The sequence below is a fragment of the Dermacentor albipictus genome, chromosome 5 (assembly GCF_038994185.2).
Source record: "Dermacentor albipictus isolate Rhodes 1998 colony chromosome 5, USDA_Dalb.pri_finalv2, whole genome shotgun sequence".
Classification (NCBI taxonomy): Eukaryota; Metazoa; Arthropoda; class Arachnida; order Ixodida; family Ixodidae; genus Dermacentor; species Dermacentor albipictus.
Window position 1 is genome coordinate 99,402,275 of NC_091825.1, and position 21,799 is coordinate 99,424,073.

The 21,799-nt window shown below is 43.5% G+C and overlaps 1 protein-coding gene across 3 annotated transcripts in view; it reads left to right on the forward strand.

The window, feature by feature from the left end:
• Positions 1–13,864, forward strand: part of LOC139059974 (beta-1,4-N-acetylgalactosaminyltransferase bre-4-like) — a 209,222-nt gene extending 195,358 nt beyond the window's left edge. For all 3 annotated transcript variants that reach the window (XM_070538636.1, XM_070538638.1, XM_070538637.1), the window contains 2 exons: positions 1,188–1,283; positions 11,979–13,864. In XM_070538636.1, the coding sequence (XP_070394737.1) occupies positions 1,188–1,283; positions 11,979–12,108 (226 nt within the window). In that variant the 3' untranslated portion in view covers positions 12,109–13,864. The remainder of the gene's footprint in view (positions 1–1,187; positions 1,284–11,978) is intronic.
• Positions 13,865–21,799: the final 7,935 nt, after the last annotated feature.

Here is a 21,799-nt window from a genome sequence, read left to right on the forward strand (position 1 = left end):
AATATAGTGCTATGCCTGCATCTTTATGGAGGTGCGTCTATTCGCGATTTCAAGTGCTCGGTATCGTCACTCATCTGTCGTATTCCAAAAAAACTCCTTCGGCATGAAGTGCGCACTGCAAACCTTCATCGCTTCTGTGACAGCTTTGCTGATCCACAGCTTAATAATCAATTTCTTTCTCATGGACGCAGCCGGTGGGAATGAGTGAAGGCTCCAATCACCTACCGCATAACTACCGCTCGGCACCCATTCCGGCATGCAGAAAATACGGTTGCTTCTATGTTTACTCATTCTGAGCATGTTTAGTGCTCTTCAGGATCCCACGGGAGCTTTGAACGCGTTAAAACATCGACCAAAAGTAAAGGAAAAGCGTACACCACACCAATACGCTACCCGAACGGGCGGCAGCCAGCAGCGAGTATAATCTTTATATTGTTTCCGGCCACCACCACACGATGATGCCACCGTACATGAAAGTTGCGAATACACTAAACACTACCAACACAGATGCTGCTGCTATTTAGGTAAATATTGAGGCCAGATGCATGTGTGTCTGTTATAATTATGCAGCGAAGGCAAATTTCAGGAGCAAGATAACTAAAGTTTTCGCCCATAGAAATGTATAGGTGCCAGCCGGGACCTTCGGTCGGGATTGAATTAACCGCTAAATTGAATCAAAGGCGAACAAATACTGTAGTTATTCCAGAGGCCTCCACTAAGGCATCTTTCATAGCCCCTGTATTGCTCTAGCGTGTGAAACCCTGTCATTCAAGTGTTGAGTTGGATGATGCAAGACAGGGTAATTGGAGATAGCTGGGAGAAGCCTTCATCTTGCAGTGGATGTAGATTAGGCTGGTGATTATGGTGGTAGAGTGACCGACAACGCTGGTCAGTGGTGATAGACCACATGCGGTTAGTTCCCTAAGGCATATCATTTGTCTGATATGAAGCAAGCGTAACTCAATTTAACCTTATAGCAGTAAGTTAACCACAAATCTCCCTGAAATACTAAATGAATAAAATTGATCTTCTAGCTGGACCTTACATCACTGTGTTTCTGTTAAGGTCACTAGCTTTCAAATGTTAAAGTTCGCTACACATACATCATGTTATTGCTTTTCTTGGCGCACTTCTTGGGTGACGTCATGTCATTGTTAATCAATACTTTCTTGTTCTCATTTTTGCAGGCTGCAGCACTATCACTTAAAGATTTCTAGGTATCCTGCCAACATTGCGAGGTACACGATGTTAAAGCATGCAAAGGATACGCCGAGTCCAGAGAGGTGAGAAATCTTTTTACATTCTGTGTTTGTTTGGAACTGTAGAAGTTTGATGCACAAAAGGCCCCTTTAAAAATGTACATCACATCTTGGCTAGTTTTGCCTGCACAATACCTTTCTGTGTTCATCGAAAATTGTTGCTGAGGTAGTTGTCGGAATGGTAACATAACTAGGTTGCCTTGGTTTTAACATTCACTTGTAAAAATGGCTGCATATGGTTATCTGAAATTTTGCAGGAAGGCCTTTTAACTTAACATTCTGTAGCTTTTTCACTGTGTAACCTCTAATAGTTTCTGTAATTAGCTGTCAAGTTTTAGACAGAGCTTCAGATTTCAAAGTACCTTTTCTCAGAAACTATTGATAGGATGACCATTTAAACAATTTCGCATATGTTGCTACCTTCAAATGAAACCTAAAATATTCGGTTTGTAAGGCATCACCTGGAAAAAAAAATATTGTTCGCACTTGTAATTACTTGCAAGAGCACTTCAAGATTAAAGTTGGTTTTGTCTATATGATCAAGGACATCTTTTATGATTAAAATGGTTGGCAATGCAACTGTAGATGTAAATAGGCTGTAAATGTTCACTCTAATGTGGCTAGGAGTTATTCAGCAAAGGTACATCAAAGATTTAAAAGCAAAAATGGTGTATCAAAGCAAACATGGCGTTTCAAGAAAGGTGCACTTTTGCGTTTGCATGTTTAGCACAGGTGTTAAAAAGGGTCCAGTAGAATGTACATGATTCAGGGTGTCTACCAACCAGGAAAACCAGGAATTCTCGGGGATTTTGAGTAGTCTGGATAAACTCGGGGAAAACTCAGGGAATTTTTGTTTCTATCAGAGAAAATTAGCTGCAATTTCATTGAAAGGGAATGAAAGTCACGGTAATGCTGGCTCGAGTAACAGAGAAGAATCGTAACGAATGGTCTTTGATGCCGCGTCATCGGCTGGAGGAGTTTCCAGAGTACAGTCAACGAACGACTTTCTGGACACCAGATAATTCGGACGGTTTTGTGCACTGCGTACCCCATAAAGTCAATGTATAAGAACGTTTGAAATTTTGGATGCAACAACCCTTCGCCATCAGATTTTCCGGGCTTTTTGCCGTGACCGCAGGTCCAAAATGGAATTAATAAAGGCCACAACTGCGCCATTTTGATAACCTTGCCGCCTCAAACCGGCACACTCGCACGCAGATCCGCTGGCAGCCGTAACCACCACTGCGGCAATGCTAGACCTAACAGCTTCGAGGTTCGGTATTAAGCTTCTTGCCGTTCTGTGCCGTGTTTTTCATTGAAAGAATTCTCCGCAGCAACGGCACCGACACTGCTTTTGTGGTTATCACGATTGGCTTCGAAGTTCGGAAGCACGGCGCGTTGCATAATGCCGATTCCCAAAAGTCAGCTTCGCCTCACTACAGAAATGTTACGCTGTGAATCATAACAAGTGTGGAAAAAGGCAATCGTCACGGGACACCGTATGTATTCCTTAACTATACACACATGCACCCGCCATCTCCTGTCGCAGTACAAGCACCGATATGCCTAATAAGTGTACTTGCAGGCCTTCAGAGCTTTTTCGGGGGCACCTATGGCAATTTGAGCCCTTAAGGGCTGTAGAAGACATGCATTCATTTTTTCGGACGTTTTTGCGGCCCCTAGGGAGTCAAAAAAATCGTACACTGACTGTACAACTGTCCAAGAGGATGCTTCAAATAGTCCGTGTAGTGAACGCACAGCTGAAGGACAAGAAGACAAAGGACGTATGCATTGAGAAATGAACGGGAAAGGAAGCATGCCGCCGCTTTTTTGAAGGAGCTTGCACTCTAAAAGCAAAGTGCTGGCTGACGCTGGAATGCAGGTGTCCCTCATCCAAGCACAAAAACTCTTTAAAACAGTGAAACGCAACACTGAGGTGTTGTGCGCGGGCTGAGAGTATGTCAGGACAGTTGAGGTTGACTTACCAGTTGTTGCGAGAGAATCTCGCTTGTGATAATGTTCGGGCCTCATACCAATTAGCTTGCTATCAGTTGATAGAAATAGCTCATTCGAAAAAAATCTGTATGCATGTCTTTTTTTATTCGTATTTGAGAATGTTCGAATCGATTTGCAATGGGTCTTACTATTTCTTTCGAAGATATTTTATTTGCTGTGCATTTTACTAACCCCACCCTTCTGTTTTTTTTTTCAATAAAATAAACACTACCCCTTACTATTCAAACTGGATTACGTTGTTTTAAATTTTTTTAACATGCTTACTAGAGAGTGACACCATTGGGCGACACGATGTAGGGAGCCCCTCTTGACATAAAACAAAGTTCTAAGTCACTTGGGGAATATTTCAAAGGCACTTGGGGAAAACCTGGAAAACTCATGTAATTTGGAAATGTCAACTTGGTAGACACCTTGATTATTTCTTGCTTTATTTTCATCATCCCCCAAAGTTTTTCAGGAGTTTTCTTTTTTTCTTATTTATTTTTTATTTATTTTCTTGTCGTTCACTGCTCCTCGTGTAGCTGCTGAACTATGCTTTGCCAACCCTATGCTTACTGAGGCAGATGAGAGATATCTCGCAGAATACTCGTGGGTAGATGCCAAGTGTACTCAGAACAGCACTTCATGCTGAATTTTGTCCACTTCGCATGCATTTTTGTCATCTTTGGGGCACAGCAGCATAGAGAAATATGTGGGGAAAATTGGGCAAACTTCAACAAAACAATAATCTGAATGCAATACACTACAGCAGCCTACTCACTATGAAAATTTACTTTGCCAACTAACAAACACATCATAAACTGAATGTATTTTGTTTGTGAAGTCATTGCTCAATAAAACATAAACACACGGACTAAAACAGCTAAGGTGACATACGAACACAGTTTCTTTTCAAATACTAGGGTATGCAACTTTGGCACAAATATTGAATAGTATGGAGGCAGTCGTGTATGTTCACCATTGCACCGTTTTGTTCCTCAGATTGTGTGCAATTTTCTGATGCTAGAACCTAACAATTTATTTTTTGGTTGGTTTACTGTACCGTCGTAAAATTAGTAAGATGTACACTGTTTGGAAGTCTAAAGATGATTGAAGTCTTGTTTTACACTGAGGATGCCAAAGTGACCTCCGAAAGTTATGTCTATGTCAACCTAAATGCTACTAAATGTGACCCTCACTGAGTGTTGTGCTTGCATCACACATGAGTAGATAAGCATAATTAAGAAAAACTTAGTAAGTAATGAGTAATATTGTTAATATCGACAAGTTTGCGGCAATAACGTAGCCATGTCCACTTTGAGGGGACAGAAACAGATGGGCACACTTAGCTGCCAGTGACATAGAAACACATGGCCGGCATGCTGCGGAAGCTGCGGCATCTGTCTTCATTACTATCCTAATACGGCACGTTTCTGCTAAGGGTGGGCGAATATCTTAGCTGCGTTGCAAGTGTCGGCGTATGAATAGGGTACACATTTAACGTATCAGTGTAAATGTGGCTTCTATCGTTGGTGGCTACTATCGTTGCCGCTGGCAATTTGTTGCGTGCCCACGAGTGCAGATGAGAAGAATTGAAAGGCGCCTTTTTTGTTGTTGACCACGACCATTATAAAGCCTACACATAATAAAGGCAAGTTTGGTTGCAGCTTTTTTTTAGTCATGGAAGTGCGGAAAGTGATGAAAGTAATGAAATGAGGCATCTGCTTAAGAATGTTTGGTGCATGCAGACCGCTTGGCTTGTCTTGGAAGAGTCATTCGCGTAGCATTCGACAGATGGTAAGCGCGATCATTACTAGCTAGACTTGGCACACGACATATGGCTGCGGCAAGTTCGGGGTGCGATCATTACGAGAGTGCAATCATTATGTGAGTAAATACAGTAGGTCAACTGCTGGCTTTAAGGTGAACAAAATTAAAAAAGGAAGTAGGTAATAGCAATTAACTACAGATCATACCATTATTCGATCAATATGCTCATTCATCATCAGAAACTATGACTGCAAGCGAACTAAGATTCTCATCCGGAGAAGGCCGCTAGTCACTTATGACATCCCACAGCATATCATTGGTGATGTCCAAGGCATTTGTTATGTAGGACTAGGCACACTGAACGTTGTCGTCGGGCAATGAGCGCCATGAACTGGGTACCTGAAGTGCATGTCAGCAATCACTGCAGGTGACTAGGCGTCCTTGCGTGACTGCCAGCAATTCACTTGTTTTCATAGTCTATCATCCGTTGATAGCAGCTGCAGGTTTATCATACCGTGTTTGCAGACTGCGATGGCCAACGAGACCTCTCTTCCGAGCCGACAATTTTATTTTATTAACTTCAGTAGAGGTGATTCCACGAGAAATCAAACGTGCCTCTCCACTTGATATTGTAGCGTTCCTAACTAGAACGGCAACAGAAATGACATCATCTAAGTGAGACGGGTGTCGTCCGCCATTTTATTCCAACTTCTTCCTTAGCACCTTCCTTCGTCTTCTTTCATGCGTCCAGCGCAGACCGCTTCACTCTTCCGGATTTCTTTTAATTACACCTCCTGGGGTAATACTTGAATACGTTTCCAATAGCGGCGCACTCCGTTTGGCCCGAGGCTCCGGCGTACCAGACATTCTTCAATATTCCATGCTGGCATGCAGTCTTAATAACTTGAAATGGTCCGCAATATTTTGAATTTGAGGGCACAGCTCCTTTCCTTACAAGGACATAGTCTCCAGGCTGTATGTCCGGTATCTGGCTACTGTGCCTTTTATCAAAGTTTCGCTTCATGCGGCGCTTGTAGATCTCCTGTTCTTTGACAGTTTTCCTTACTTCCGCAAGTTCGAGGTTCTCTAGGAGACCTAGCTCACGATCTGCAGGAAGTATGGGCGCTGTACCTGAAGTTACAAAATGAGGGCTGCAGCCTAAACTCGTGGTGTATGATCTGTTGTGATGCTTCACAGCGGCCTCGAGACAGCACTTCCAGCCACCGGCAAAGTCTGGATACATCTTCAGATACTGTTTGATGTCTCGTATGGCACGTTCCGCTAGGCCGTTTGATGCCGGGTGGTATGGAGAAGAATACTTTATCATGATGCCGTGCTCCTGGGCCCACTTTGATAATTTGGCACTCCGAAAAGCCGGCCCGTTGTCGCAGACGAGCGTCTTTGTGTGTTTAAAACACTCAGCTTTGAGGAGGTCTATTACGCTGTTTGCGTCTTCTTTGCCAGCTTTAGCCGCAATCGTCCGTGTGCACTCATCTATGGAGAGCAAGAAAGCTTGCGTTCGCTTGACTCCTTCCCCCTTCTTTTTGAGCTCCGCGAAGTCCAAATGAATTACTTCGAACGGGATGCTTGAATATTCAGGGTTTGTCATAACGTCTGTCGATTGCTTGAATTTAACTTTGTTCACCTGGCAGAGGTGGCATGTGCGGATGTAATGGCTGATGTCGTTTTTCATGCCCGGCCATGTGAATCTCGTGAGCAATTTCTTATAAGTGCGCCAGAAGCCATCATGTCCACCCGATTCAGGGGTGTCGTGGTATAGATGAAGAATCCTTGGAATCATAGTTGGTGGTACGTGATACCTTCCATTGATAAACTGGAGCTCTTCTGTACCTTCCCATAGCTTAATATGATTGATTGTATCTGGATTATTGCTTGATTCCTGTACAAGTAATCTTGATAGTGCGTCAGCGTCAGTGAGGAGTGGGCCAGGACGGTGCGAAATTACGAAATCAAATTGTTGCAGATAGTTCACCCATCTAGCAATGCGGCCTCTTGGCTGGGCCATGCTCATAAGTTGAGTCAATGCTTGATGGTCCGTGAAAAGTATGAATTTGGCACCTTCCAGGTAAGTACGAAAGTACTGCACAGCTTTTAAGACGGCCAGAGCTTCCTTTTCTGTGGTACAGTAATTGATTTTGGCGGGTTTCAGGGTATAGCTGTAGTACCCCACGACGTAGTGTTTGGTTTGATCAGCTTGTTTGGATGGCTTCTGGTATAGAACTGCACCGGTAGCATAATGTGATGCGTCCGTGTTCAGCACGAAAGGCAAGGAAAAATCCGGTATTCGCAAGATGGGGTCCGACGATATTAGTTTTACAAGCTCACGATAGACAGCTTCGCACTTCTCGTCCCAATGAAAAGGCACGTCTTTCTGAGTTAAACGTGTGAGGCACCTTGTTCTCAGTGCGTAGTCTTTGATAAACGCCCGGAAGTGTCCTGCAAGGCCAAGAAAAACGCGCAGGGAGTGCACATCATAAGGCTTTACCAGCTTGGAGATTCTCTCTACCGATTCTTGCTTGGTGCTTTTAGTCTGTCCATCAAACACCCTGCCAAGAAATACTACGGTATCTTGAAAGAACGCACTTTTCTTGAAGTTGACTTTGAGTTGGGCAAGACTGAGGGCATGAAGAACTTTTGAAAGATGACTACGGTGTTCGTCCTTTGTCTTTGAGTAGATGATGATGTCGTCGATGTACACATTGCAAAATGTGCCCAGGTAAGGTTTCAGAATGTCCGTCATAATCTTCTGAAACCACGCAGGGGAGTTTTTCCAACCAAATGGTAGGCGGTTGTACTCAAACAAGTCAAATGGGGTTATGAACGCGGTGTACTTCTTCGTTTCTTCACTTAGTGGAATCTGCCAAAAGCCCTTGCAGAGATCTATTCGTGAAAACCAATGGCAACCACCGGTTTCGTCAATGATGTCGTCGATTCTCGGCATTGGATAAGGTATCAATTCAGTTTGACGATTGAGAGCCCGGTAGTCTGTGCAGAGGCGGAATGTCCCGTCTTCTTTAGGTGCAATAGTGATAGGAGAAGCAAATGGGGATACAGAAGGCCGGATGATACCTGCGTCTAACATTTCTTGCAACTCCTTTTTCAGCCACACCTTTTTATCTCTGGACATATTATAGGGGGTTCTACGAACCACTGTTTTATCTGCGAGCTCGAAAGGAACGACATGGGATTTCATTGCTGGAGGGTAGCTTCCTATGCATATAAGCTCTGGGTACTTAGTCTTGATGTCTTCGTGGTGAAAAATTAGCCTTGATTCACTAGGTTCTTCACCAGGGTCTTCTGTTCTTATTGTGTCTTCGGCCATTACCTTGTCATCCCAATAGAGGTTCATCTTAAGTTTTTTCATGTCTGGACGGGACAAAAGAAAATCGTAGGTGACATTGGGAATGGCCAATACGTCACTGGTAATAGCATTTCCTTGAAATTCAATAGCCAGGGTTACCCATTCGCTATGCATGGTCACTGACCCATCGTAGGCTTGGACACGCAATGTTCTACCAGCGTGCAGACGACTGGCATCCACTCGAGTCTTGTTGATAATAGATACCGAAGCTCCACTGTCAACGAGAGCCTTCACTTCAATGCCATCTACCTTAATGGGGGCGTACAATAAGCTTGACGACACCAAATATACTGTCTCACTGAAGCTCTTTTTCTGGGGCTTGTGATGCACGGTAGACAGATTATGTGGAAGTAGGTTGCCGTGAACTGCGGTAATTGGTTCTTCACCATCCTCATAGTCATGATTTACGCTTCCCAGAGATTTGTTTATGAAACTGTGTTCACATTCAGTTGACGGCAACGACTCTAGATTGGAATCAAGTTGCACTGTTCTACCATCTGGCTGTCTTCTCGATGTAATTCTTGGCACTGAGGTCTGTAGAAAGTTCAGAAGGTCATCAAACGTTCTTGGACCTTTGAGCTGGACATGACAACGGATCTCGATACACAACCCTTGCGTAATCAAAGCTACAACAGCAGAAGACGACAGCTTCGGTTCTGCAGAATACAACAGGCGACGCTTCTCAAGACAGTACTCAAGCAGAGAGCCACCTGTATAACTGAACCGCAGTGCCGCATCCCATCTTTCTACTGCGTTGCCTTCGAAAGCCCCTAAAAAGTTGCTTTTCCACAGTTCCCAACATGTTGTTCCATAATCCATGAGTTGCACGTCATACCATTTTCTGGCTATACCGCCTAAATAGCGGCGCATATGCAAAATCTTTGTGTCGTCGGAGTGCCACAGATTCTTGTCACAGGCGTACTCGAAAAAACACAGCCAGTAGTGTGCATTTTCCGATTTTCCTTCAAAAACATCTGGTTCGACAATACTTCGTGCTGACTGCTCTCGACTAAGCGCTTGGACGAAAGTTCTCATTATTTCGATCTGTTGTATAATGTTCCTTTGCAGTTCCATAACACTCAAGTCTAGGCTCACCTTCCCGGCAGGCGTTTCCTCTTTGAGGGTGCCACGTCGTATGGGTTCCAGAACGAGTTCGCTCAGTGTCTGCAGTTGTAGATTCACTGTCACCGATCCTGTTTGCACGAGGGCTTGGCGGCTGATTGCAGCTTGTTGCAGTACCACGTTGATCAGCGCGGTAGAACTAACTTCAAGAGGAAGGTCCGTCGCTGGCTCACCGTGCACTTGGTATCGGGTGAACACAACAGACTCTGATGACGCCTGGTCGACGAAAAACGTCACCCGCATCGCTGGTCTTCGAAAACTGTCGGCTGCGCCAAAATGTAGCGTTCCTAACTAGAACGGCAACAGAAATGACATCATCTAAGTGAGACGGGTGTCGTCCGCCATTTTATTCCAACTTCTTCCTTAGCACCTTCCTTCGTCTTCTTTCATGCGTCCAGCGCAGACCGCTTCACTCAAGCAGAGAGCCACCTGTATAACTGAACCGCAGTGCCGCATCCCATCTTTCTACTGCGTTGCCTTCGAAAGCCCCTAAAAAGTTGCTTTTCCACAGTTCCCAACATGTTGTTCCATAATCCATGAGTTGCACGTCATACCATTTTCTGGCTATACCGCCTAAATAGCGGCGCATATGCAAAATCTTTGTGTCGTCGGAGTGCCTCTCTTCCGAGCCAGCAATTCACTTGTTTTCATAGTCTATCATCCGTTGATAGCAGCTGCAGGTTTATCATACCGTGTTTGCAGACTGCGATGGCCAACGAGACCTCTCTTCCGAGCCGACAATTTTATTTTATTAACTTCAGTAGAGGTGATTCCACGAGAAATCAAACGTGCCTCTCCACTTGATATTTTTATTTTGTCTGTTCAGCTTCAACTGCGCGGAACCAAACATTTTACTCCCGAAAAGCATTCTCGGCACACCAAAAAAAAAAGGTATTTGAAGGTGGTGCCGTGGGCTTCCTGCTACCGCTTAATGCAATGTTTTACGACTTCACAGTCGCGCTCAGTACAAACTAAGAACATTGTGTCAAAAACATTTTCTGCTTGTTTTAGTGTGCCTAAACGAATAAATTTGCTTTATTCACAATGTGACCGATGTTGAGCGTGCTGGCTTCAATGCTTTTACTGGTTGTCTATCAGTTTGCAAGTACGTAAGTCTACAGTTCTCATTTCCTTGCTGCAAAAGAACTTTGCTGTAGTAGCTTGTCATCGCCAAAAATGTATTATCATATTTTATTTGTGTCGTGCGCATACGCTGGCACCCTCTGAAGTACTAATGCATACTTCAACCTACAACCGACATACTACATTTGCATGAATATAGCGCGAGTTTTTTTTTTCCTAACTTTTCGGCCTGTGAAGGCACCTTGTGACACGATTATAACGCATCTTGTTTTTTTTTTCATTTTATTTTCTCTCGTGCTGCCTCTGTGGCTCGCATAAGAGCATGACACTTGGGAGTTGCCATGCTACATTTTGCACCTTCTGTGTTCTCCTTATTTAGGACACTGGTAATGCCACATTAATGTGTTTATGACATATTATTTGCAACCTTGAGCAAGACGATCAGCACGCCTGTGCTGTTGTTCCAATCATTGTTGTTCCAATCATTAGAATTGTTATCTTCTGCTTGAGTGTCACCAGAAACGAATGGTCTCCGAAGTTGCACAGTGCCTTTTTGCATGCACAGCAAGTCCACGTGGTGTAGGCTTTGCTGTACTCGGTTGTGCCACAGGCATTTTTGAAGAGCTGCCTGTCCAATAACTTTGGTGGCATCGAGGGCGATGCCGTTGTCGCCAACAGTCGTGAACATGTCAGCAGTGACTAGTAATTGTGCACGCACTTGTCCTTTCACTTTATTTTGCATAGGCAATTAGCAGTAGCTGCTTTTGCCAATCTTGACAACAGATCACGAGCGATTGGATTGAGCCCCCAATCCTGACAGAACGCGCTACACGGTGTCTGTCATGATCAATTCTTTCAGTGTCACTGACATAAGATAGGAATGCGAGGACTATACGAAGAGTGCATTATTTATGTCGTTCTTGCTTTTCTGCATAACGAAAAATAAACCACTGCGTTCGTTTTATGTTATCGGAGAAAAAACGCGTCACCCCTGAAAGTAAACCAGACGCTGAAAGGGTTGAGGACTTATTTCTGCTCTGCAATTCTGAGTACCAAGTTTGGATGAAAGTAAGAGGTAAGGATGCAAATGCAAGAGGCAAATGAGTCCTTGTCTATTGGCGTTCTTCATTTTCATGCTTCACTCACACGAGTTCAACTCTAGGTTTGCCCATGTCAGTATGTGCGTGTACTTTCATTGTGCTCATTGGGTTTAACAATATTCATTACGCAACTTCGTTTCACTGAAGTGCAAGTGTGTCTGGTCTGGTAGCATTAACAATACAAGAAAAAAAGGTTTGCCCTGTGGCTAAATGTTGTCTGTTGCAGCCGTTTTGACATCAATGCCCTTGTCTAATTTATTTTTTCAGGTACAAGCTTCTGTACAAAGGGAAGCTACGCTACAGGAAGGATGGCATCAACAGTGTAAATTACGAACGTGTGGACATTGTGTTTAAGAAACTCTACACGTGGATTCTTGCAGACCTGAAAGGCAAATGACCTCGCCAGTGTTCATAGCCCTTCTTTTGTTCAAGAAACTGCACCACGCACATTCTTCCACGTTCACTCCTTGGAGATTGCTGCTGCCTTTCAAGTCATACGTTGCGCAAGTCCGCCACAGTCACAACCCTTTATGCCGCCTGAAAGGGAATGCTACCGCTAATTCCCCAACCGACGCCCAAAAATGCGGCAGTAAGTATGTCAACTGGGTGCAGGCAAGACATTCAGTGCCACACGTTGATCGAACGCGAACGACTGGACGTACATCAACAGTGTGGCCAGAGCAGGCTGTGCTTTTTTTTCCCCCTGCCTTGTTCAGTGTCACAAGATGCATGCAAATGCTACATGCAAGACTTTGGTGGCTGATATGCAAACACACATAGGACTGTTTTTTCACAATCCACGCTACAATCTCCATCCACGTAACATTCTTTTGTTTTGTTGTTTCTGTGAACCGTGTCATTCTGCGAGGAGACCCCTTCGCAGCGTTTAGTTCTTTTATGTCGCAGAGAGTGCATTGAGTCATGTATGTTTTGTTTTAGTGTTTCTTAGACAAGCGCGTGTATTTTAATATGGTTGTTATACACCAGAACTCTTGATGCCTGCCAATCCAGCTTCTGCCATGCCCTGTGTCTTTGCTTCCTTTCACAGACCTTTGCTGTGCTCGTTGCAGATGTTCGGCACCATTTATTGCCGCATAACCTCTGGTTTATATACATGGCCCTATGGTGTTTACCCATGCCAAGTGCTAGTTGAAAAATTGGCATTTACCGCATGTTTTTTTTTTTTTTCATGTGCACCCCTTGATTCTGGATTGTAGTGTATTATTTACAATTTTATGTGGAAATCCTTTTAAGCCAGATGATCATGTCAGGTACTTCCCTCTGCCATTCACTCCTGCTTTTCTTTTTTTCTTTTCATGTAGCACAGTATCTATCATGAGTGCTTCTACATTAGAATGGATGGTGCTTGTATTCAAGCATGATCTGTTCAGCATTCGACAGACAGTGCTAGTGTCAGGCACCGGCTGTCAGGATGCTGAAGGAAATGGAAAGACACTTGCAATGTGATTTTTGTTCCATGCTGCCCTCAACAGCGAGAGGTGCATGCATCCGTGATCCAAGTGCTAGTGCCAGTATTGTTTTTCAAGACATTGTTTGTTTCTTTTTTCTTATTATTATTTAAGGATATGCAAGAGTTACACAGTGCACCAAGCAGATTATATTTCTTGTTCATTGCCTTTTATGGATGCCCCATGAATCCAAGCTACTTCAATGAAATTCAGTGGAACAGATTGTATATACATAACTGACATGTTATCCCCGCTTGTTGAAGACCTGTTTTGGTTGTTCTGTAATGTCTGCCAAGTTACTGAGAACCACCGTGCAAAGTTTGCCTTTTTGCAGTTTCTGCATGTTCAGACAAGAGTTTATGTGCGTATCCCCTCATTGCGTCGAGTCCCACTTAATCTTGTTCAGTGGCTGTGATGTTCTGAGTGGCTGTCCTTTTAAACATTTTCTACATTGCTAGTTGCGAAAATACGAAGCGGAGGTGTTTTAGTGCTTCTTTGTCTATTGTGTTTTTGTTTTATGTGGATGCCTCGGTAGGCATTACCCTCCCAATTGTTTCCAATACTTTTACACTTCCAGAATATGACAGGCAAGTGTTTTGAATTGCTGCTGCATATTTATTGCATTGTTTCGAATGAGAACAAAATTATCTGCATTATAATAAAGCCTGTTTAATTCTACCTTGACTGATTGACACATTTTTCAAAAGAAATGAAGCCACCTTGCTGCCACCACTTGCTGCAACTCAGTTTTGGGAGGAACAACTATACATTCTGCCTGCCTTTTTATATGCTTCATTGCAACAAATTCCATGAAAATCATCCTTGTTGCAGTGCAATTATATGTAGTTGCACACACAATTTCATTTACAAGTATGCAAATGGCCTCAAGTGCTCCCAACAGGAAAGTAGGGAGCCATGTTTCTCTCGAAATAATGGGGCAAATTCTTGAGATATCGAACCATAGAATCCGAGATGAAGAATGAGCATCATTGTTTTTAACAGTAAAAAGGTTTTTATGAAACGTTGAACGAAGATTAATTAGATTTTTTGAAGTTTTTCGCTTATTGTTTGGTAAAACTTTTGTACATTTATTGAAGATCAATGAAACCATTTGGGATAGAGGATTCCAGGTTGCGCTGCTTGTATGGGAAATGATTGTTTGCTTCCTGTCAAACAAGGCTTCTTTCTGCTGCTTGCAAGGCATGGTCGTCTCTTATTCTGCCGTCGACCACTTTGCGCAGCGGATAAAACAAAATAACCCTTTTTAAAAGAGCACACGTACTGTACCAACCACAACTTCACCGCCTAAGAAAATACTCCGAGCCACACTAACCAGTGATCACTAAAGTGCAAAGTGGCTTCACCTCTGCAGAAGACATGGTAACGAAGCACCAGTGCAATTGCCTATGCAGCAAAAAGGGGAGGGCTATTCCCCAAACCATCAGGCATGTGTTGCAACTCTGGCTCCACTGGTCAAGCTACCACCAGCGAACACCGCCCATGAGGTCACAAACTAGAAGACCCTTGCCAGGAGACCCCTTATAGGTGGCATGATGGACTCGGAGGCCAGAAAGAAATGCAATCCGCTGGAAGTTCCCTCGCATTAAGATTACGCTTGTCTATAAGGTCATCAGGCTTGACACAGCCATGGGGCTTCACAAAAAATTTGGGGGACATTTTAAGTTTCGCCTTTAAAAGTGGAGTGGGATAGCATTCAAAGAGCCCTGACTGCTTCTTGCGCTTCCCTAGCAGCTTATGTAACAGTGATGTTTTCCTGGAAATGCTGGCAGCGAATGCTGTGCAGAAAGGCAAGCTTTCTGGTTCTTTTTATTCCCCCCCCCCTGCAGGGAGCGCCACCATTGTTGCATAGCGCCATCTGGATGGTGTTACAAGGAACCGAGCGGGGTGTGCCACTCCTGCTAAGAGAAACCTCAAATGGCAGCTGGATAAGGCGTTTGTTTTTTAGTTTTCTTGTAACAGAATTGTGTATTTTTCTCGGATGTTAGAATTACAATCCGATGCTATCATGTCTGTAGGTTGTGTGCAAGTTGTACTTTTCGAATTTTCCGACGCATCTTACTTTGAGAAATTCAGTTTAGAAACACTTATGCACCACACGGAAGGCCTGCAGGGATCGGGATACATATTTCAGGATGATTTTTCTGATACGGACACTGCTGCTGGTGCCGAAACCAATGCCAGATTTTCTGCGACACTGGGTCCTTAACGTTATTGTGTTAAAAGGTCTCAGTGGTGCAACGTACTGAATGAACTTCCATGCTCTGAGCTCAATTCTCGCTTCCAGTGCATGCTAAGTTGCCTTCCTTGTAAATTAATTTGTCTATTACAGTAATGAACATAGTGTGATGTTGAATAAGGTAGCCACAATAGTGCGCTCAGAAAAATAGAACAAAGTGCAAATGCGACGTCTGCCTGGAAAGTATCCGATCATGCTCCATGAAAGAAAAAAAAAGCTACAGACTTCAGCAATTTTTTTTTCTTCGGCTCTGAATTTGTTTGCTGCGACAGCAGAATTCCTTCACGGTAGAGACGATTTTGTTCACTTGCTGGCTAGTGCCTGAAATAAGGGTGCTCGCTTGCTGCAGGAGAATCGCCATTGGCTAGTTATCACGGGGTAGGTAGACATTGTTAAAGAAAAACTAATTGAAATTACTTATGCTTGCACATGCATGGGGGTAAGCGCTTGTCCATTCACAAGTTGGTGTTAAGGGCTTTTCACTTTTCAGCCTTGTTAAGTTGTTCTGAATGCCCCAAACGGTGTTTATACACTATACACCTTGAAAGCCATAACTTCTACAATGGATGTCCAGAGTGGAATTATGCAGTGTGCCACCTGTGAGGTTTGGGCAAAAGAGAGAAACCATTTTCCTCTGTTTGTATTCTTGATGTATATTGCACAGTCACTGTAAGTAGTCTCAGCTAGTAGGTAAAAGGAACTGTGGTGCTGTCCTTGCAGTGTTGTTGGCAGTGATGTCAATGCTTTGAGCATTGTTTTCAACCAGCTGCCTGATTCTTTGTGCCTCCTTCATTCTGGGCATGTGTAATGTTTGAGGCTCGCAGTAGTCGTGTACGGGTCATTTGTGCTGTTGAATCGCTGCTTTCATGAATGCAAGGGTGAATTGCATTCCAACATGCTGCCATCTCCTCAAGGATTACAAGTATTGAGCACAATGTCATTCTTGATTGCTACGGTATTGTGTGGCTTCCGAAATACAGTTGAACATCGTTACAAAAAAGTCGCATCCACCACTAAAGTACTCTTGTTATACATAGTATTATTTTAGCATATATTTGTTACATGCTGACTTTAACATATGAGATTTACTTCTTTATACTTTAAAATAACTAGATCAGTATTCATTATACATATTGATGTTTAACTGATGATGATGTTTAACCTCACTCTCTTCTAGACGAACTATTTCGTCATTGGGCGGGCTATTTCATTATTCCCTTAGATGGCTGCTATTGGCCGACAGCTAACATCAAGCTGCGGTCGGCTACATGGCATATATACCACGACTGCCGCTGGTAGCCAGTCCACTTGCTAAGCACACTGCGGCTTGCTGAGGACAACTACGTTTGGCTTATGTTTAGCATGTTGTAGGCACCAAAGGTGGAAGTCGTGGCATCTACGTTGCCATCCAAAATGGCATTCGAACTGTTCGCCAAGGTGACATTCAGAAGGCAGAACATTGTGGACATGGCCCACTGCGCCGTAGCCTTGGCAGTGCAAGGCATTGAAGAAGGAACGGGAGCGCAGCAGAGGCCATGTTTGACTGCCAATAATTCCACTGCTGCTGAATGCATTGAAGTACTTTTTGCGGCAAAGTATTTCTGAAATAGCCTATATTCACTTCAAATGTCTTTCTCCACTTCAATAGAAAGTCGTTTAGGGCCCCATTAAAAGCAACGGAAGAAGTGAACCCACTACATACAATGCCATACTCGTATCTAAGAACAACCAGCTGTCTACCTTCCCACTCATTTTACTAAAACATTTTAGACACATTATTAAAACTTGCAGCAGAATTACAATCACAAGTGTTTCAGACTTTCAACTGAATAAACTCTTAATTGCTGGCACCGTGAAACAGTTACCTTTGTTACTCATTGTCATAACCTCTTCAACATAGTCCCCTCCTGATTCCACACACGGAGTCCCGTAGTCCTTCTAGTGCTTCCTGAAACCCTTTGTCGGGAAGTGCCAAGCAACCAGTGCTTTGTGCTTGATGTTTTCTCCGATATGAAAACATAATCTTTTCAGGTGCTTTTGATTTTTGGGAACAGCCAAAAGTCCCATGGGGCTATTAGCAGAGAGTAAAGAGCTTGACAAGCCACCGAAATGCTGTGCCATGCCAAAAAAGAATGAATCAGCTGAGCCATATGAACAAGGCTGTTGTCTGGGTACACCTGCCAGGTCTTTGAGTTCCTCTGTCAAAATCCTGGGCACAAACTTTGCTGCTGCCCACTGCATCCTCAGTATTTAAAATGGCATTCACGGCACCTTTGTTGCTATCCACTAGCCAGGCACTTTCTCTCTCGGTTAAATAACCATCTTTCATTGTGAAGGTTCGCGCGGCAACAACAATGGCACCATTGTGACTTGTTGAGGGCCTCGCACAGCGTCGCTCGCTCACCACACACGTTTCGCCTTTCTTGAAGTCAACCCTCCGCCAAACAAGCAGCTGTAGATTTTTATCTGCTTCACACTTATCGAGTCATTGGAAAATGTTGTTCCAATCATTAGAATTGTTATCTTCTGCTTGAGTGTCACCAAGCTTCGCACACAGGATTTTATGCAGCATCATTGTTAGATTTGCTTCATCATTTTCACTCACTTCTGGGTGAAGGTCGGTTGGTCATCCCATACTTCTGAGCAGAATTCAAAGTATTGTTCCCTGGCATGTTTATCATTTTTCAGATAGGTGTGCTGCACTCAATGATGGCCTCCACTCCTTACATGTGCACATGGGCAGGCAAATCTTTTACCGAAAGCAACTGAGTATGCGGCACATTGCATTCGTCCTGTCTGCTTTCTGACCATATGTTGAAACCTCTTGCAGCAGGATGGTGCATGAAGCCATGAACCAACAAGGCGAAATAAAATTTGTATTTTGGAAGTTGTAGAAACTCTGCTGCATGCTTCCCGTGCATAAAAGGATTATGCTTAGCAAATGTGAAGGTCAGGCAGCACTGATATTTTGATTTAATGCTAAACTTGGTCTCGGAAGTGCCAGACCTGGCATCATTGACATTATCGTGACGTCACAACACAGAGCAATAGGCGCTGGTACTGTGTAGCATAAGGCTAAAGATGGTGACATTGCTCATTCAAAAGCATAAACAGGGTTTCTGTGCACATTTCTTCTGTCTGCATTGGCATGTCACCGCCGCAGCAATCGCAGGAACAGAGTGGGCCTGTTCAATGCAGAGAGAGGGAGAGCATTAGGAAATCGTGACGCATCCACTTCCTGTGCACTGAAAGCAATACTGATTCATAAAAAGTTTAACATAGTAAATTATTCAAGGTGCTTTTCTACGTGCCAGTGTTCTTCTTGCAGCATTTAAACCTTTATTTAATGCAACAATAAAAAAAATGAAGTTTGAAAGTGATCTTACTAGCTAGTCAGTTTCTACAATGTGTGGCTGCTAAAAGCTGTGCAGACTGCCGATATTTTTTTTTTATTGTTGCCTGTGCAACTTCTACTGCTGTGCACAAGGAAAAGTGCTTGCTTGAAAGCAGTCAGTATGGAAATTTATCACACTTGCAACTTTCTGAATACACATCTCGACAAGCATGTAGCCTGCAAATTTGCTTATCTTCTACCCCACAAATGAAGCGTGTCTGTTCAATTAAAAGGCTGGAATCCTACTTACGAGCATGTTGCCAATGTTAACCCTTTAAGGGTGAGATGTACATAAATACAACCCAAAGGAAATGGAATCAGAATGGCACAAAATACATAAAGATAAGCATACTCAACGAAAAGAAAAATATTCTGCGGTAACTTTTCCAGCAATAGGGAGTAACACTGGAAGCAAGCTTCCCTCTAAGCCACCTATGGATTTGTCTTGAACTTCTACACAGAGTTCTTGTTTGACATGAAACATAAGTGTATTCTCACGCAAAGTATGAACTACACTCAAATACCTTAAGTGCTCGGCAGCTCCATGTTCTTCATTATAGCAGTCATTTCGTTGGAAAGGTTGCATGCCGTACCACTCACAATAGCGCAGGTTAAGCACGTTCAAGAAAACCTTTATTTAACATGAATTCAAGAGAGACTTAGATACATAGCTAACTTTTCTTTGCACAATTTTTCTGACAAAATGTGCATGACATCAGTCAACCTCACTGCACCGAGTTTCACAACATGCCCCATGGCAGGAGCTGCACAAATTAAAGCTACTTATTGTGGAATGCTGCTATCACACCCCTTGTCATAGAAATTCTTGGTTTAATTACAGAAACTTCGTCACTCTTTGTTAACAATCACATCCTTTCGTCCTAGATGGCTTTTAAGATGTCGTCAGTCCTCAGTAATAATTGCAAAACCACGATCGTGAATTGTGACGTACTCGTCAGTCGTCGTATCTGTAAATTATTTGCAAGAAGTGTCGACTATGTCGAGCAATTGCTGGAGCAGTGCACCAGGGCTACTTCTGATATCAGCATGCTCGTCACGTGAGTAGCTAGCACTTCCATTAGCGCTAATGCAGGACGCCTAGGCAACGTCTGCCTGCGGCGTGATCGCTACGTGGCATTCATTACAAAGAAACAAATCGGCCATCAGGATCACCTAAATTCCTTCGTTGTACAGGTAAATTTGCAATGGTCTTCATTGTAGAGGTGTCCATAGTACATATAAAAAATAATTAAATTGGCTGGGACATGAACAATTCCTTCGTTATACAGGCCATTTTGCTGTACAGGTGACTGCATAACGCACGAGCATATGGCAAAACACTCACGCGATGTAGCTCGTACAGAGTGCAATAGTACATTGCCTTTGCTTTTCATTACCTGTGTCATACCACTGCAGCTGGGAATCTCGCACCGGTCCACCTCCTTTCAACAGGCTTTCATAACAAAGTGAGTTGCAAGTCAAGCTTTCTTGTCCCATGTTCCTGCTCTAATGCAACAAATAACGCTTGCTGCCGCGTTGGCCAAAGACATTCAGTGTTGACCGAACACTTTTAGCCGGAAGCTCAATTCACTGGTGTGCAACTTGTGGGCAGCACCCACTCATAAAGGTTCAAAGAGCATGTATGACACCTGCGCAGCCAAAGAGGTAGTGAGCGCAGAAGCGCCGAGAGATCTTTAAGAAACGATACCTGTATGACAAACCTGTCGCCACAATGCAGGTAGCCGCATGCTTTACACAGGAGCTGATTTACACAATGCAGTCATTTTTACCAGGCAAATCGTTTCTGCAAACCAGGACAAATTTTTTTTCAGCTGCGAAGCTTTCCCTGTGTGGGTTTCTTTTGTAACCATGCTGCTCTCAGGTAAACCACAATTTTTTAATGTACGCAGCCAATTTCGCTATGTGATTTAGCATTGTGAAAAGTGGAAGATGCAGTTGTGCTTCATATTAAACATTTTTAAAGGCAACCTCTATGTTACATGTGTGGACTACAGCACGGAACACACAATATAACTCTAGTACCCTATTACTTCATTGGGGGTTTCTCATACAAACCTTGAGCGATCAATGTACAGTAGACTTCCGGTAATTCGACTCCGGTTAACCTTATCCCAATTGAAGGTCCTGGCCGGCACTTATGCATTTCTATGAGCCTGAATTTTCATTGCTTTGATCATAAAATTGGCCCTCGCCAGATAATTCAGACTTGACCAGTCAGCATACACAAGTGTGACCCCCACGTTTACCCTAATAATGACCCTTTTAGTGGCAGCATGTCTTGGGGGAGCTTAGGGGATATTGATTGCATTGAACACATCATTTTCAATTGAAAACACCTATTTTCGGCCTGCTCTAGAAAGGTCTTTAAGCATAAGCGGTAGCACTCAATGTCTAATTATGGTATTTACCCAATTCTAATGCGCACCTTTGCTTTCCCAACAAGACAGGGCCAAAAATCGCCTGCGCTGTGCAATCAAATATAAAACCAAAACCAAGCTTGCAGCGTCCATATGCTTTACAGCACAACATGGCTGTACTGCAGTGCAGCTGACATTACGAAACTGGCCACCATTAGACACTTGCCCATTTTTCTTGCTAAAAAATAGGATGCACATTGGATTTATACTTTGTTTAGGAGCTTGAATGTCACTTCTATGTTGGCGTTCTACAGGGTGACCGAAAGATACTGTAACGTGAAAAGACAACAATAACTGCAAAACAGTTCACATTTGATTCTCAAAATGTCCACCTTCTGCTTTTATACAGGCCTCCAGACGCTTTCGGAAATTTTTTCGTAGCCTTGATGCTTTCTGGAGTGATTTCGTTCCAGGCCTTCTGCAGAGCACATTTCAGGGATTCGATGGATTTGTGCTTGAAAGGATGCACTTTTTGCTCCAGGATACCCCAAACAGCAAAGTCCAAAGGATTGAGGTCAGGTGAATTGGAC